This window comes from Capsicum annuum, unplaced genomic scaffold, assembly GCF_002878395.1.
Source record: "Capsicum annuum cultivar UCD-10X-F1 unplaced genomic scaffold, UCD10Xv1.1 ctg1715, whole genome shotgun sequence".
Classification (NCBI taxonomy): domain Eukaryota; kingdom Viridiplantae; phylum Streptophyta; class Magnoliopsida; order Solanales; family Solanaceae; genus Capsicum; species Capsicum annuum.
The window spans coordinates 75769-91386 of record NW_025822796.1 but is presented as its reverse complement, the minus strand read 5'-3'; the positions used below and the strand labels follow the sequence as shown (position 1 = coordinate 91386).

The window sequence follows — 15618 nt, the reverse complement described above, 5'->3', positions numbered from 1 at the left end:
TTTCTTCATAATTTCCTTCCTATCAAGTCCTAATTAATCTAAAATTTTATTTTTCGACAATCAAAAAGGGTTCAAGATTGATGAACAAGTTTGATTCTTGGCCAAAAATTTCATGTCATGAGAATATCATCTATGCCATTTTCGAATTTCGGACTGTTTATGCTATTTCTGTAGACATTTTTGAGTAAGAAATTGAAAATTTAGGAGTCTTGAAATTTTGGATTTTGGTTAATGTGAAAGAATTTGAATTTGAGATTTTGTGTATTGATGTGTTTTTGTGATCATGTACATGTATTTAGTTCATTGATGGATTTGCTCAAGCTAATTCAAGTTAATTTTGCATTTGATGAAGCAAAAAATTTATTGAAAAAGCTTGTGGTAATGGTGAAAGAAATAAAAAAAATGATGCTTTTATGTGAAGAAGAAGAAGAAGGAGGAGGAAGAGGAGGGGACGGGGGCTGCTGTCTAATGAAGAAATAGAAGGAATTGGGGTGGGGTGGGGTGTGGGCTGTTAAAGAATGAAGGGGGTGGGGGTTGTGAAAGAATGAAGGGGGTGGGGGTTTGAAGAAGAAAAGGAAGGGGTTGGGGTCTATTTTATTTATATAAAAATATTTTTTTATAAAAAAATACTCTTTTAAATATATATATATATAAAAAGTTAGCGTGTGGGATTATTAAAAAAATAAAAAATTTCTTACGTGGCAAATGACATGGCACTGATTTGGCAATGATGTGGCCCATGTGTAGCGCACTCTCCGTCGTGAGAGTGATATTCAGTTTTGAGGGGTGAAAATAATTCACTTTAAAGATGTTAAGGGGGGTAAATAAATGAAAGTTAAGTTTAAATGCTAAAGTGAGTTGTAGCGACAAGTTCGGGGGGGGAAAAGATGTCTTTTCTCAAAAAACAAACACGCCAAGTAATTTGAGATGAGTGGAATATACTCCCTACATTCGCTTTTGTTTGTCACTAATTTCCTAATTGAATTTCTACTTTTACTTGTCATTTTTTGACATATCTAGATAACTTTTTTTTTTTTTTTTAGTACTAATTATTTTTCTTCTAAATTAATTTCAAGATATAATGTAAACATTATTTAATAGTGGTACTATGATAAAATAATCATGTTATTAATTGTCTTTCTTAATAAATGTGTCAAGTCAAATTATGGCAAGCAAAAGCGAATGAAGAGAGTAATTAAAACAGATGATATCTTTAAAGGGGTTAAGTTATCTATATAATTGAGTACGCTTGAAAAATGTATAAAGAGTTTTCAAAAAATGTAAGTTAGACGTGTCTACTGTAAATGTTTTTCATTGTTCAATCGGAAAATATCATAATTTAGATGTAGATGAAATTTATCGATAATTTAAAGGGGTTATCCATGTGTTTTGCGTTTTTTTTTTTTTTTTCTTTTGTTGGTTTTGTTTTTGCATACTGAACAGAGAATAGTGGTAAATTCTAATAATGAGATTAACCTTGTATTATCGTAAAGGATTAATTTAGTTACCACCAAGAAACTTGGATGTTGCGCACATATATCCAAGGTGGATGAGTAATGATGGGGTTTGATTATTAGTAGGGGTGTGTAAATATCGAATTAATCAATAAATTGAATTATTAAAAATGAAACTAATTTATTATTATTGGGTTATAGTTTTTTAATGGTTTCATAAATGTATTGGGTTGTTGGTTTGTTTTTATTTTTTTTTATTGGGTTAACCGGTAAATCGATAACCCAATAAGAATGTACTTAATTACTACTTTACCCCTACTAAATATATTACTTATTTATATATTTCTCTTTAATTTCTACAAACTAATAAATATATTCAATTTGCTTAACTAACAATCAGTTCAAGCTTAAAGATTTTTGTAAATTAAAACACACTATGTAGAATTTTTACTGCAACTAAGATTCATTTTTTTTATATAGTTGCTACTATTTCTATTTTATGAGTATTTTCCTATTGATTAAATCGAAATTAAAATCGAACGTTGGATTAAAAATCGATAAAAAGTATCTTATTGGATTGACTATTGATTTAGCACATTTAAAAATAAAAAATTGATAAACCGAACGTATAATACATAAAATCAAATCGAACCAACCGATGCATAAATCCCTAATTATTATTGTCCTTTTTCTTTTTACACAACAAATATAGAATAGTAAATGCTGATTTATTAGATACTCCCTCTGTTCGAATTTACTTGTTACTATTTTCATAATTTGATTTTCATTTTACATGTTATTTTTGATAAATCATGAAAATATAATTTTTTTTGCAGGTTTACCATTAACATTAATTACTTATTCTCTAAATCATTTTTCAATATTTATTATTTAATATGATATAATCACTATATCGATTATTATTTTTCTAATAGATGTGTGCCAAGTTAAAATATGATAATCACTGTATCAATTATTATTTTCTAATAGATGTGTGTCAAGTTAAAATATGACAAATATCTAATAGAGGGAGTATTTACATTGAATTATCAATGGAATATGGTAAGAGTAAAAGATTATTATTAACATTAAAAGGTTAATTAGGAAGTAGGAAACGTGAACATTTTGCCACATATATATCCATAGGTGGACGAATTGGTAAAATATTGATGGTGGGTGTTGATTATTTATTTTTGTTTTGGTGAATAAAGAATGCTTAGTAAATGCTGACTATGAAAGTAACGTTGAATTATCTGTGGAATAACTGTGAAACGATTAATTCTAGCAACTAGAAACATGAGCGTTTCGCCACATATATATCTAGGTGGACAATTAGCCGTTTGTTGATCGTGGGAGTCAATCTTTTTCCTTTTAGCTTTTACAAAAATAAGGAATGGTAATAAAATTCAACATAATTATCATTAGAATCTGAATATACATGAAAATTCTAATTATAGTCTCTTAAATCTTAATAACGGAATGTGGTCGAGATATAAATGATAAGGAAAATATATAGTTTATTGAATTGCCTAAACGATCGAGGCTCGATCTTTAGAATTCACTCACAAGATAAAATTTGATATCTCAAAATAAGTTCTTGCATAAAGTGCAAATAATAAAAAATACATTTCAAAATTCATCCTCATAAATTAAAACATACTATGTACTATGCAAACATGTTAGAAAGACGAATTGGATTGAATATTATCTTTAGAATACAACTCAAAAGTTAGAAAATACGACATCCACTATGTCCAACAAGCTGCCACAGACTCTACGAGGACGAATTTAGTTAGTGTGTTCTATAGATTTACATGGATCCAACGACTTTTACTTATACGATATAAGTATTAAATTGAAATTTTTGTATAGTAATCATTAATTTTTGAATTCGTCTCTGATATTGACCTTTGGGCCTTTGGCTCAATGAAGAGTCATAAATTAGAAAGGCAAAATCACCCTTGAAATGGTTACGGCCTGCCTTGGTTATCTTCAAACTCTTGTTAACCTTCTCATTTCTTTCCTTCTTCTCTTCACCTCTTGCCATTCTCTTATATTAAAAAAACGTATTTTGCCTTTTTGCTTTATTTAGGTCAACCTGCACGCGTATGTTTATCCGATTGCTTGATCGTTGATCCCTAAGTTTTAAGAAAGAAAAACGTGGAATGGAGACACTCTAACAACCCCAACCATGGAGACCAAGTCCAAAGGAAATTAATTATTTTATAAATAGAAAGGACTTATTGGGATAAATGATGCAAGCAGTTACCTGGAGATTATGTGTTACCAATCTAAACACGGTGAACGACTTTATTGAGATGCTGTTAAAATACATTACGGATCCTTGTTAAAGGAATGAGCACGTGCACTAAGGATGCCCGTATATAAGAGTAAACTATTTCATTAGGTTTATGCTAATAGTTATGCCATTTTCTTTTCCTCTTCTATTTTCCTTTTGTTCTTTGATAGCTTCTAATTTCTTTTAGGGTCAATACAAATCTTAGTTTGTGACATAATGCAAAAAGGATTTGGAGAGACTATTTTAGCTGTTTCGATTATATTTTGTTGAATATGAAAAAAATAATAATGATAAAATTGAAAAACTAAATTTTAGTAAGTGAAAATTATTACAAATACTAAACTGCAATAATTGAAAATATTATTTAGTTTGTGACCACATGAAAAGGGGCATGGAGAACCGACAAAGATTGTAATAGAGTAATAAGTATTTTTTCATCTTTAATCAACGATTTTAGTTTTGAGCCTTGTTACATATGAAGTTACCTTAATGATGTAACATGCAGGTAACTCTCAATATAGGACTTCTCAATGAGGGGCGGATCCAGGGGGTTGGGTGGGGGTTCCTGGAATTTTCGTACGGATCTTGCATTTATACTGAGAAATTTAGTAAATATATAAGAATTATAAATTAGGTACCCATAAATAAAGTGTGTTGTTGGTTTAGTAGTATGAAGAAACTAGTAAAAATTTTGTTGACCTCTTGGTTGTGGGTTCAAATCCCCTTGGGTACTATTTGCTTTTCTTTTTGTCTATTGTGGAAACCCACAAACTTTAGATCCTGAATTCACCTCTTTCTCAATGCATATTAAAATTTAGTCGAGCCTAATGCTGTACCAAAATAAGATGGTGAAGGATGAGATTGACACACCATTATTTGAAGTTAGCAATAGAATTGGAAGAGAATTAAATAATGTAGATGATTGGAGAAGGGTCGATAGGAATGACACAGAGTACAGTCCTCTTCCTTTTTAGATAGATTGACATAATAAGATCATTTACATTCTTCTCTTATATTCCCACCGTCCGATTTTACCGGTTTCAAATTGGGATGACACAGCTATTAAGAAAACAATGATTGGCAATGTAACTTTATCATTTTATCCCTCTTAATTGTGTCTGGTTATTAGTTTCAATATTGATGGATAGCTAATAACAAGGAGTAATCAATTACACTAAAGGTATAATGGGGAAAAAAAATTTGTCTTGTCTTGATAAATAAAAAAGGACAACTAAAATAGGACATCAAATTAAGAAATTTGGGATGGATAAAATGGGATGGAGGGAGTATATTAATGGCTCTTGGATCATACCAAATATTGGTTTACTATTAATTAGTGGACCCATTGCCGATTCTAATTAGCTTCCCTACTATTCCCTCCAACAAACTAGCACGAGTTGGAGGAATAAAAGCAAGAATTTGCCTGGTTTGTAGAAGCTTCACGAAATTGAACTGAAGAACTTATCTCTAATTAGAATTGTGTAGCAACTAGTTCATCTTTTAACTATACCTAAAGCTAAAAGTATATTAATTCATACAAAAGGTTCTGGTTGTAACAAGCTAGTTAGGCAAAGAGTAACGCTTTGATCGTTACAAAATAGTTTCGAGACTTTTCTGATACTTATGTAGAGTTTTAGTTATTTTCAACAAACAACAAATTTTCAAATAACAACAAACAACAAATTTTCAAATAAACGGGGAACTGAAAACTAGAAACAATTAAAAATATAATTAAGTCGGAACCAAGTTTGGAAAAATAAAGGTGATTAGATTAGGAACCTAATTACCTCTGGTTACATTCAATAAAAGATTCTAAACTTTTGGAAGGTTATTATGTTCAATGTTTTCTTTATTTTTTTTTCCATTTTTTTTTGAGTCGATACCAACAGCATATTATTTGAAATCAATTTATTCTAGCTGTTCTGCTTTTTCTTCCCCCCTCCCCCCCCCCCCCCCCCCCCCCCCATCTTTTTATAATTACCTATAATTAAATTTGAGAATTTTACTCTACGTCTCTAGCGTGCTAATTAAGTATTGTATGATCAATGAATAAGCATATCTTAGCCGACTTAATTTATTTGACTTGATGACAAAATTTATATGATATTATAAGGTGGTATTGTCAGGCTGATCATCACATCATGTTTACTACCATGTAACCATCATTACATTGCGAATTGTTATGCAAACTAATAGATTCACTTTGATAACCTATATTATACAGAAATGAAATTAGTGATAGTGACCAAAAATATTCTGTTGAAGAATTCCAAGATCATGGAGATGATAGTGACCAAGATTGAGTTTTTGACTTTAGGCCGACTTTTGCCATTCGAATTTATTCCACACTCAAAGAAATTTTGTTTAATGTGAGCAAATGAGTCTTGCAAGGTGGCCGGTGGGTATATTAATGGATAAATAATACAAGTGATCATGAAAGTGAAAGGAGGAGAAGCAAGCAATTTAAGCTTTCAAAATTTAACAAGAACAAATTGTTCTAATCAAGGACACTTCTGAGCATTATATGATTGAGGGTATATTATAGAGGCGATCTTGGCCTTGCAAGGAACCTGTGAAGTGTTAAAAAAAAAAGGGGCAACTTTCAGAAAATAGCCACACTTTTGTCGAATAGTGGTCGTGCTAATCATAATTTCAAAACTTATCATTTATAATCGATGTATCAACTGTATTCAATTGATTGCATTTTAATATAAAATATAAATACATCGACTTATTATATGTGCCAAAAAGCACATCATTTGTATCTTTCGATATAAATACAAATGTATCATTTGTATTTGAATAGTTCAATTTGTATCAACAAATACAATTTATATTTTATAGAATCGTATAATTGTATTATATACAAATACAAATATATTATTTGTATTTGGATGGTTCAATTTGCATCAACAAATACAATTCATATCAAACCGTATACATGTAACACATATTGAAACAGATTACAAAGTACCTAATACATTGACTAGATACATTGAAACAGAATACAAAATCTATTTTTTTTAGTAGTGTAGGTTAATTAGGTGCTTTTGTTTGCTAAGCCCTGTAATTTTCTCTAGAAAAGAAATGAAAAAATTACATAACTCAACACCTTAACTCCTTTATATTACTTTAAATACCATCCTACTAAATATATTACAAAAATCCTTTCTAATAGTAAACACACACGCTTAAACTGATACATCACAACCTACAGCTCAACACAATATCCAACTATTGTTTTGTAGCCTAAAATCACGGCATTAGTGGTGAAGATTCTGCCAAAATCCGATCTTGAAGCAGCAACTGTTATCTTCAATTACAATTACTCCATTAACTTAATTATTCAAAATTAATTGGAGCTTAGTTTGTTTCTAGTTGATGATTTTTTTATTAGTTTAGAAATTGAAGAAATTCTTTTCAATTATGTTCTTTAAATATTATAACAACATTAATGAATTTCGGACCCTATTTTAGTTTGGGGCTTACTCAATTTCAGTCAATTTCTAATGAAATTGATATATCTGGGTTTGTTCTAAGTAACTTCGATTATAAAGACGTTGATTTTTGTGAAAATAGATTTAAGTATCGGAACGATCCTACAATCATAAAGAAGTTAAGGGATGCTGCTAGTGCTAAAGGAAAGAAGCCTGCTGTTGCTATTTCAAAGGAAAAAAGAAAGGAAGTAGTGAAAAGAGATCCATTACCAAAGGTATGTTATTTATGTATTTCATCGATGAATTTCTCCAAAATAAGTTATTGTTATTTATCATAACATAAAATATAACAAATATTATTGTTAACCATTAGTCTGATACATAATGAGGAAGATACTGTCTGTGCATGCGTTATGATACAACACAAATTTTCTGACTATGATACATAAGTAAGAATTTTATCATGATGTCTGATACATACGTTATAGTTATATATCATAATACAATATGTAACAAATGTTAAAGCTAATATTTAATCTGATACATAACAATGTACATAAGGTCAGTGAATGCATTATGATACATCACTATCATGATGTCTGCTAGATACGTTATAGTTATGTATCATAATACAATATGTAACAAATGTTAAAGGCAATCTTTAATCTGATACATAACAACGTACATAAGGTCAGTGAATGCTTTATGATACATTACTGTTTCTTAATGCAGGGGATGAAATATGTGATTAAAACTGTTTCACATCATCCACTGAGGTTTGACATTTCTTACAATCGTAACTTTATGACCGATGTTGAGTACTTTGTGGATAAAAAAGTGCTCAATATGTTTAAGGAGACATGCTTTGGTGTGTTTGTTGATATGCCTAAATCAAATTTTCAAGGTCAAATAAGCAAATGCATGAGGTTAAACAAGATAACCCAAATGAATTTCATGTTTATGTCAAGGGAACAGTTTTGAAAATTTTTATATTTGAATTTGCTCTCATTAGTGGTCTGAATTACATCGCAAACATTGAGGAGTTTCAGTATCCGACTTCAGATGGCTCTGTGTTATTGACAAAATATTTCCTAGAGGCAAAAAATGAAACTCCAAAAAAAATATTAATTGAACGGTATAAGATAGAAAATTTTGACAATAATCAAGATGCATTGCGGATGATTATATTTTTTTTCATTTATACATATTTATTATCTGAATCTGATGATGCAGCTATTAATTTTTTAGAATTCAAGATAGTAGAGGATGGTCGATATGAACAGTATCCGTGGGGAAAGATTGCTTTCAACAAGTTGATGAACTCGTTGAGACAGGGCTTTTTCATTGAAAAGCAGCTTTATGGTTTAGAAGGAATGCCATATGTTCTTAACGTCTGAATCTATGAATATTGTTCTGAAGTAGATAAAGACATTGCTTGCCGTATTGGTAATCGCATCTCGAGGATATGTAACTGGTTTATTGTTGAAACAAATTCTAAATTCGAGAAGTTCATGAATGAAATATTTTACATGGTAATTTCTAGTTATTTTCAATCACTTTTTGTATTTTGTATTGTACACATGAAATTTTATTTTATGTTTTTAATATATATTTTCTTGCATATATATGTTGAAGCATGTAGCTCATTCATACCGTAATATATTTGTTGATCTGAAATTTTCCTATCAATTCCTGCATCAAAATAATTTTTTTAAATGTTATATGATACATTACAGTAATCATTTGATACATTCTGATACATAACTGTTTAGTTTATGGTACATCACTAGATGTTAAGTAGAATATTGATATATTATTGCTTTTATATTCATTTAATTGGAGTTGTTTTATTTTTCAATCTTATCACAAGTATGTGTATACCAACATAAGTCCTACGGTTGATGAGATGAAATGTCTTCAATTGCCAAATCATGCTAGTATGAATTTGCAAGATTCTGTCAATTCAACTTTGCCATCCATATCTTGTAGAAAACAGAAAAAAGTTGATCATAAAGCAATATTGACAGCTGATTCATTACCTTCGGATGATTTTGATGATTTTACTACCCCATCATCGATAGAAATTGTAACTAAGTCAAAGGCTAGGTCTGATAGATCATTGACAACACCTTCAAAAAGAAGAAAGACAGACGCTAAGCAAAAAAAATCGGTGACAGTTCAAGAAAAAATTAAAGCTCACCCATCTGTTAAAAAAGTCAATGTATCACCTTCTGGCACATCAAAATCAATTCCTGACCCAATCAATGAAGAAGCTCCACATGAAGCATCTCTAATGGACTTCGGCGAACAGATACCACCAATTGTAACACATAAGCGTGAGTCTACACAGAAAATTAATGTGCCTGCAGGAATAAACCATGAGCAAGTTTTGCTAAAAGTTTGTAGGAATGCTACTGAATCATTTATCAAGGCATATGTAAGTGGAACATAAATTTTTATTTTTAAATAAGGATATCTTGACATATCTAATTTACTCTGTTAAACTTATGCAGGTTGACAAAAGATTTGATGACATTAAGTCATTAATAAAAAAACATCATGAAGGAATGAAAAAACAACATAAAATGATGTCAGCTGTGAAAGAGAAGCATGACGCTCATCAAAAAGTAACTTTTAATATAATCAACTCAAATTTTAGTAAATTACATATACATTAATCTTATTAAAATTTATATATTTTTTAGGTTGGTATTGACATCGACAGTTCAACCAGAGATGTGAAAAAGAATGAGACATATGTTGATGAATTGAAAACTCTGAAAGAACAACCAAAGGATATACTAGACAAGGTAAACTAGTAGAAATATTAAAAATGTGAATCATATATTATTTTTATAATGTAATGCAATTTTATGTTTCAGAATGATGATGGAAATATTGTATCTACTGAAAATCACAAGCGGAATGAAGAAATTTTAACTGAATCTTCTTTGAAATTCAATTTTGATGATCCGACTATTCCAAGGGAGACAATTGAAGTTCAAAATGTACAGAAGGTACTGATAAAAAACTATTCTATTGAGTGTATGTTATTAATGTGAAAAATCATTATGTTAATTAGATTTTGCATTATATGTAGTACAACTGACACATTCAATGAAAAAAGATTGATATATCTGACACATTTAATGAAAAAAGATTGATATCTTTATCAAATCTTTCTCAATTATGTTATTATTTCAGCCTATATAAGTCTTATAGGCTCTTTTACATCTAAATAATTTTTAAATTTTTGATCTGCTATATTTAATTATTTTTATATTTCAGGAGACTAGCACTGAGATTAAGAATGCTTCGTTTCAATAATCCATAGATAACACCATATCTGAGATTTTCTCACAGTTATTTAAATACAGTCCGTTGATCTTTTACAGAAAGAAAATCTTCCTGATCTAATTTTACCAATAGACAATATTGAAGTTCGAAATGAATCGCAGGTACATATAACACACGGTTGTGAATTATATGTTAATTAGGAATATCTTTTTCTAAAAGAGGTTATGCATGACAGATAATTTATCTGATACATTATATAAAATAACTTTTCTGACTATATATATTGTATCAGACATATTATATTTATTTATGATACATACCAATTTTTTTCATAACATGGGTTTTTTTTTGTTAAATCCTGACACAGAAATAATTTGAAAAATGTATTACAATATATCTTTCATATGACATCTCTTTCATTCAATTAATGTTATAACAGTTGGTAGTTGTATCTAACAATTTACATTTTTAGGTGTCCAATACTGAGATTTCGTCTGATGCATTTCAGGAATCGGTAGATGATATCATAACTGGCATTTTCACACCAATCGTTGTAATATCAGTAAATTCTGTTGAACTTTAACAAAAAGTCAATCTTCCTGATCTGTCCTTACAAACAGACAACGTTGAATTTCAAAATGAATTGCAGGTACGAATAACACTCGAGTTGTGGATTATATATGTTATTATTTAGGAATATCTTTGTGTAAAAGAAGGTTATGCATGTTATATAATTTACCTGCTACATTGTATACACCAAGTATAATGTTGTATGAAATCTATCAGACTTATCTTACACATTATGATACATAACAGTTTCTTTAAAACATATAGGTTCTTTCTTATAAATTCGGCACACAAATATAATGTTAACGATGTATACAATTTATATGTCATATGGGTTCTCTTACAGAAAATTAATTTTATAATTTTGATAATTATATCTAATAATTTTACTTTTTCAGGAGTCTACCAATGAGATTTCAACTGATGTGTTTCAGGAATAGATAGATAACATTATAGCTGAAATCTCCACACCAGTCATTACCATGCAAATCAAGTCTGTTAGTCCTAAAGAAATCAAAGATAGTGAATGTCACATCCATGATAGTCAATTTCCATCAGTGCTTTCTGAAGCCGACTTGGGTAAACAGGATGACAAAACAACACATGCACCAAGGAACAGGAAGCGAACTACAATCTTCAGCTCATCATTTACAACTAAATTTACTTCAAGTTGTAAAGGTAAAGAATTTGCAACTGTTGATTTTCCTCGAAAGCATCTGTTTGATGGTTGTCTTATATTCCAAGATGGGCCGACCAGACTAATCGAACAGTACTGTGATTGAATTTTTGAAGAATTATTAAAGTGTCATGAAAAGAAGCAAGATATTTTTACTTTTTTCATTATTATATTCTAATTTTAAAATCTTGAAGATTTATAACATATCATTATACTCATATAGGAAATTGAGGGACAACCACTAGAGAGCTAATAAATCAGGACTTGGTTTTAGTTCGTTGAATTTTGTTGCTGCACAAACTGCTACAAAGAAATAGTTTTACACAATGTCTCAGTCCAACACCTGCTGGAACGATGAGGTATATCAAAAAACATTACTTACAAGTACAATAAAGTGTGTTTTGATACATATGTATACATTACTATACATTCTGATACTTAACATATACATACATAAATAAGACAATTGACACTCTAATATTATTTGCCAATTTAATTTTTTACTGAGGATCAAATTTATGGAGATCACTAACTCATTTATGTTGTTATTTTGAGCAGCATGTAGATGTTATATTCTACTACATTCGAAAGAAATCAAAGCAACAAAAGGATCAATAATATAGATACACCACCGTGAATAACTTGTTCAAAACATACATCGATGCGATATATAAATGATATTTTGAGGATGCAACAGACGATGCTCTCTCAAGTCAAGATGATCATGAAAGGTTGTGCCTTGTTGTAAGCTATGAAGATTCACTGATAAACATCATCAAAGGGTTCAACATACTGGCTGCTTTATCTTGGCACTTGATTGATGATGTATAAGTCCCTGTAAACTGTGATGAAAATTTTCACTGGGTGTTGGCTTTGATATCTTTAAAGAAAAGATGTATCTGGGTTTATGACTCAATGTTGTCATTGCATCTTAGAGAAACATCACATGAGATCCACAAGTTATCTGTGATGATGCCAACATACCTTAGTGACAGTAGATTTCTGGAAAACACTAAACGAACTGTGTGGTCAAGTCTCAAAGTGTACGCAGATAAGATGAGTAAAGGCATCTATGAACCAAAATCCATTTTATGTTTAATACATTGAAGATATTGCACAACAAGTCAATGAAAATTTGTAAGTGTCTCCTTACAGTTTTTAATATCTACAAACAATTCATCTCATTTTTATTGTTGAAAAGTTCCTAACTATACATAATTTAAGCTGACACATTGTTGTATATTTATTGTCCATGTGCATATTTTTTGATACAACATACATCCACATGTGATTTAGCATATAACTAAATGATTCGTCATGTTTATGGACTATGGAGTTTTCATGGCAACTTATGCTGAATTTTTTAGCGATCGAATGCCGATTCCCTCGTCAAATGTTGATGCAGAATATCATTGAAAGAGATATGCAACACTCTTATGAAACTATGAAGTAAAAAAGGCTACAAAAATTATTCTAGTGACCATGACGATCTATCAAGACGACGTCTATTTTATGTCCCTTCGGCTGATGAGTCTACTAGTGTTGCCATACAGTAGATACTAGGTTGTGCCATAGTTATGTTTTGACTAATCTTTGCTATCTTATTGGCCTCTATTATTGTAATTTAAAACACTAAGTTTAATAGTGATGTTTTTGTTTCAAAAAATTATCATCAATTTTTTGGATCAATTAACATTTATGATATGTTACTATCAATATTTATTTTCATTTTCTTAGACACATGAAAATCAATGAATTATACATATGAAAATTGTTGACCAGTATTTCAATAAGTTAGTTAATGTAAAGTTATGTGTCATAAATATTTTTTTCAAGTACTGCATGTAATGTATCATATTACAAGTTTTTACAAGTACAATATGCATTGAAACACATGTACTTAAAAGTGTCCTAGTTCAAAATTAAAATTTATTTAAAGTTACTTAATTGGTATAATAAATATAAAAGAAATTCACTTTTAGTTTTAATACATCACATATTCATGTATCATATATTCTGATGTTATAATACAAATCTCAATAAGTCAGTTACAGTAAAGTTATGTATCAGAAACAGTATTTACAATGAAGGCTTATAATGTATCATATTACAAGCTATGTTGTATCATGTTTCTGAAACTTGCAACAATTATCAGTGTAAATATTTTATTTCATTTTACATATTATTTCTCAATTTTTAGTACAGTTACATACAAGTATTGCTTCATAAAACTAATTCTAATGAAAAATATCACAATAAAATGAAAAACCTTTCATGATAGAATAGCTTTCTAATTTGAACAACAATCTTAAAAGTTGTTGTACAAATTAGAGACTAATTAAGAATCCATATTAAATAGTAAATAAAATTAAAATCATTAGAAAACATTAAGTCATTAAACAACAAATAATAATTCAACTTAAACATTGTTCCAAAATTATTCAACAATTGTCAAATCTAAACCAAACTAACAGTGAACAACTTAAGATAGTCCATCAAATCATTCAATGTATCATGAAACCTAAACATCACTCCTCCTTCCAAAAGAAGTTGCACGCACGCCTATTGTGACCTTCACAATCGCATTTTTCACAACAGTTTGTACTGGGGGATAGTATTTCCCTTGCTTTCTTACACCTACGCTTCTTCTGTTTTCCAGGTGGTCTTTTGTATTTTGGTGGTATGAATTCTTCTTCTTCGACATATTGAGGCACATGCCAATCCTTCTTATCGGACAAAGGTACCAATGAAACTTTATATATCTTCACTAATGTCGCAAGCTTATAGTAATCAAAGCACCACGGACGGAACTTTGTAATCTGTTTACTTTTCAACACTGCAATCGCGTGCGGACATGGAATTTCGTCAATCTAAAATCTACCACGGTTGCATTTATTAGCATTCAAGTCCACAACGTATATTTTCTCATATTCATAAACAGAATAATGATACTCTGATGCAGGCTTGACCTAGCAAACAAACAGTCACAAAAATATGTATATAAGGTATAACAAAAAAAGTACTCAATTAATAAAAATTAAACTGAATTACTAATTACATATACCGTCATTCTGGATGCTTTCAATCCATTAAGTGTTTGGATTTCATCAAACCTTCTCCCTAATATTGTTTCTGCATATGAAGCAATTTATCTGATTTTACAGTTCCATGCTCCAAATAGTTTTCTGACTACTTCCAAAAGTCCTAAGTTGTCAATTCACGCTCCTCTACTAAACAACCATTTATTCATTCTGCAAAATGTTAGATGTCATCATCCGGCCTCTATTTATACGAGCATGAACCCTTGACCACTTCTCATATCCAACATCATATAGATAATCCTTCATCCGGTGATCAATTTTATTAACCTTGGCCATAAGATACTCAAAATCTTCCTTTCTGTACGCTTTAGCCATCGAATAAAAAAGGTCGCTAAGTTTGTCCTTGTTCATTCTGAAATTTGTACAAATATTCCTCCAAAGATGTCAAATGCATATTAAGTGAGTGTAACGTCTCGAGTCTGCACCCCAAACATCACATGGTGCTCATAATCCCAAAGGATCACAAGCTAACCCATGACTGATACCTGCTGTGATCTCTGAATAATAATACTGTATAATACAAAAATTAGGAAGAAAATTGTCGTAAGGTTTAAAAATGAAATCAAATGCTGAATACTAAAAATTAATACTGTAAATTGAACATCCGTCTAAAATACACTAGTTTGAAAAGACTCTAACTGAACTATCTGAAAGTGGAGTTGATGGGACAAGCCCCCAACAAACTTTAAATACTGAAGTACTGATAACTGAAAATAATACTCTGTTCTCAAACTATGAGGGCTCACTACTAAATCTGCTGCTGATAATCTAGGTTGCTAGGTATGGT

General features: G+C 30.1%; 1 protein-coding gene across 1 annotated transcript; it reads right to left on the bottom strand.

The window, feature by feature from the left end:
* Nucleotides 1-14258: 14258 nt before the first annotated feature.
* Nucleotides 14259-15146, bottom strand: LOC124890418. The gene is made up of 4 exons (XM_047402264.1): nt 15023-15146; nt 14795-14862; nt 14612-14699; nt 14259-14566 (listed from the first exon to the last, which is right to left on the bottom strand). The coding sequence occupies exons 1-4, from the start codon at nt 15144-15146 to the stop codon at nt 14259-14261; spliced, it is 588 nt and encodes a 195-aa protein (XP_047258220.1).
* Nucleotides 15147-15618: the final 472 nt, after the last annotated feature.

Excerpts from the sequence above, each read along its gene's own strand:
- LOC124890418 (XM_047402264.1), bottom strand. The coding sequence starts at position 15,146 with ATGGCTAAAGCGTACAGAAAGGAAGATTTTGAGTATCTTATGGCCAAG. Across the intron at positions 14,863-15,022 it reads GTGGTCAAGGGTTCATGCTC|AAACAATATTAGGGAGAAGG; the intron begins GTATAAATAGAG and ends CTTCATATGCAG. Across the intron at positions 14,567-14,611 it reads TGCTAATAAATGCAACCGTG|TGTTGAAAAGTAAACAGATT; the intron begins GTAGATTTTAGA and ends ACGCGATTGCAG.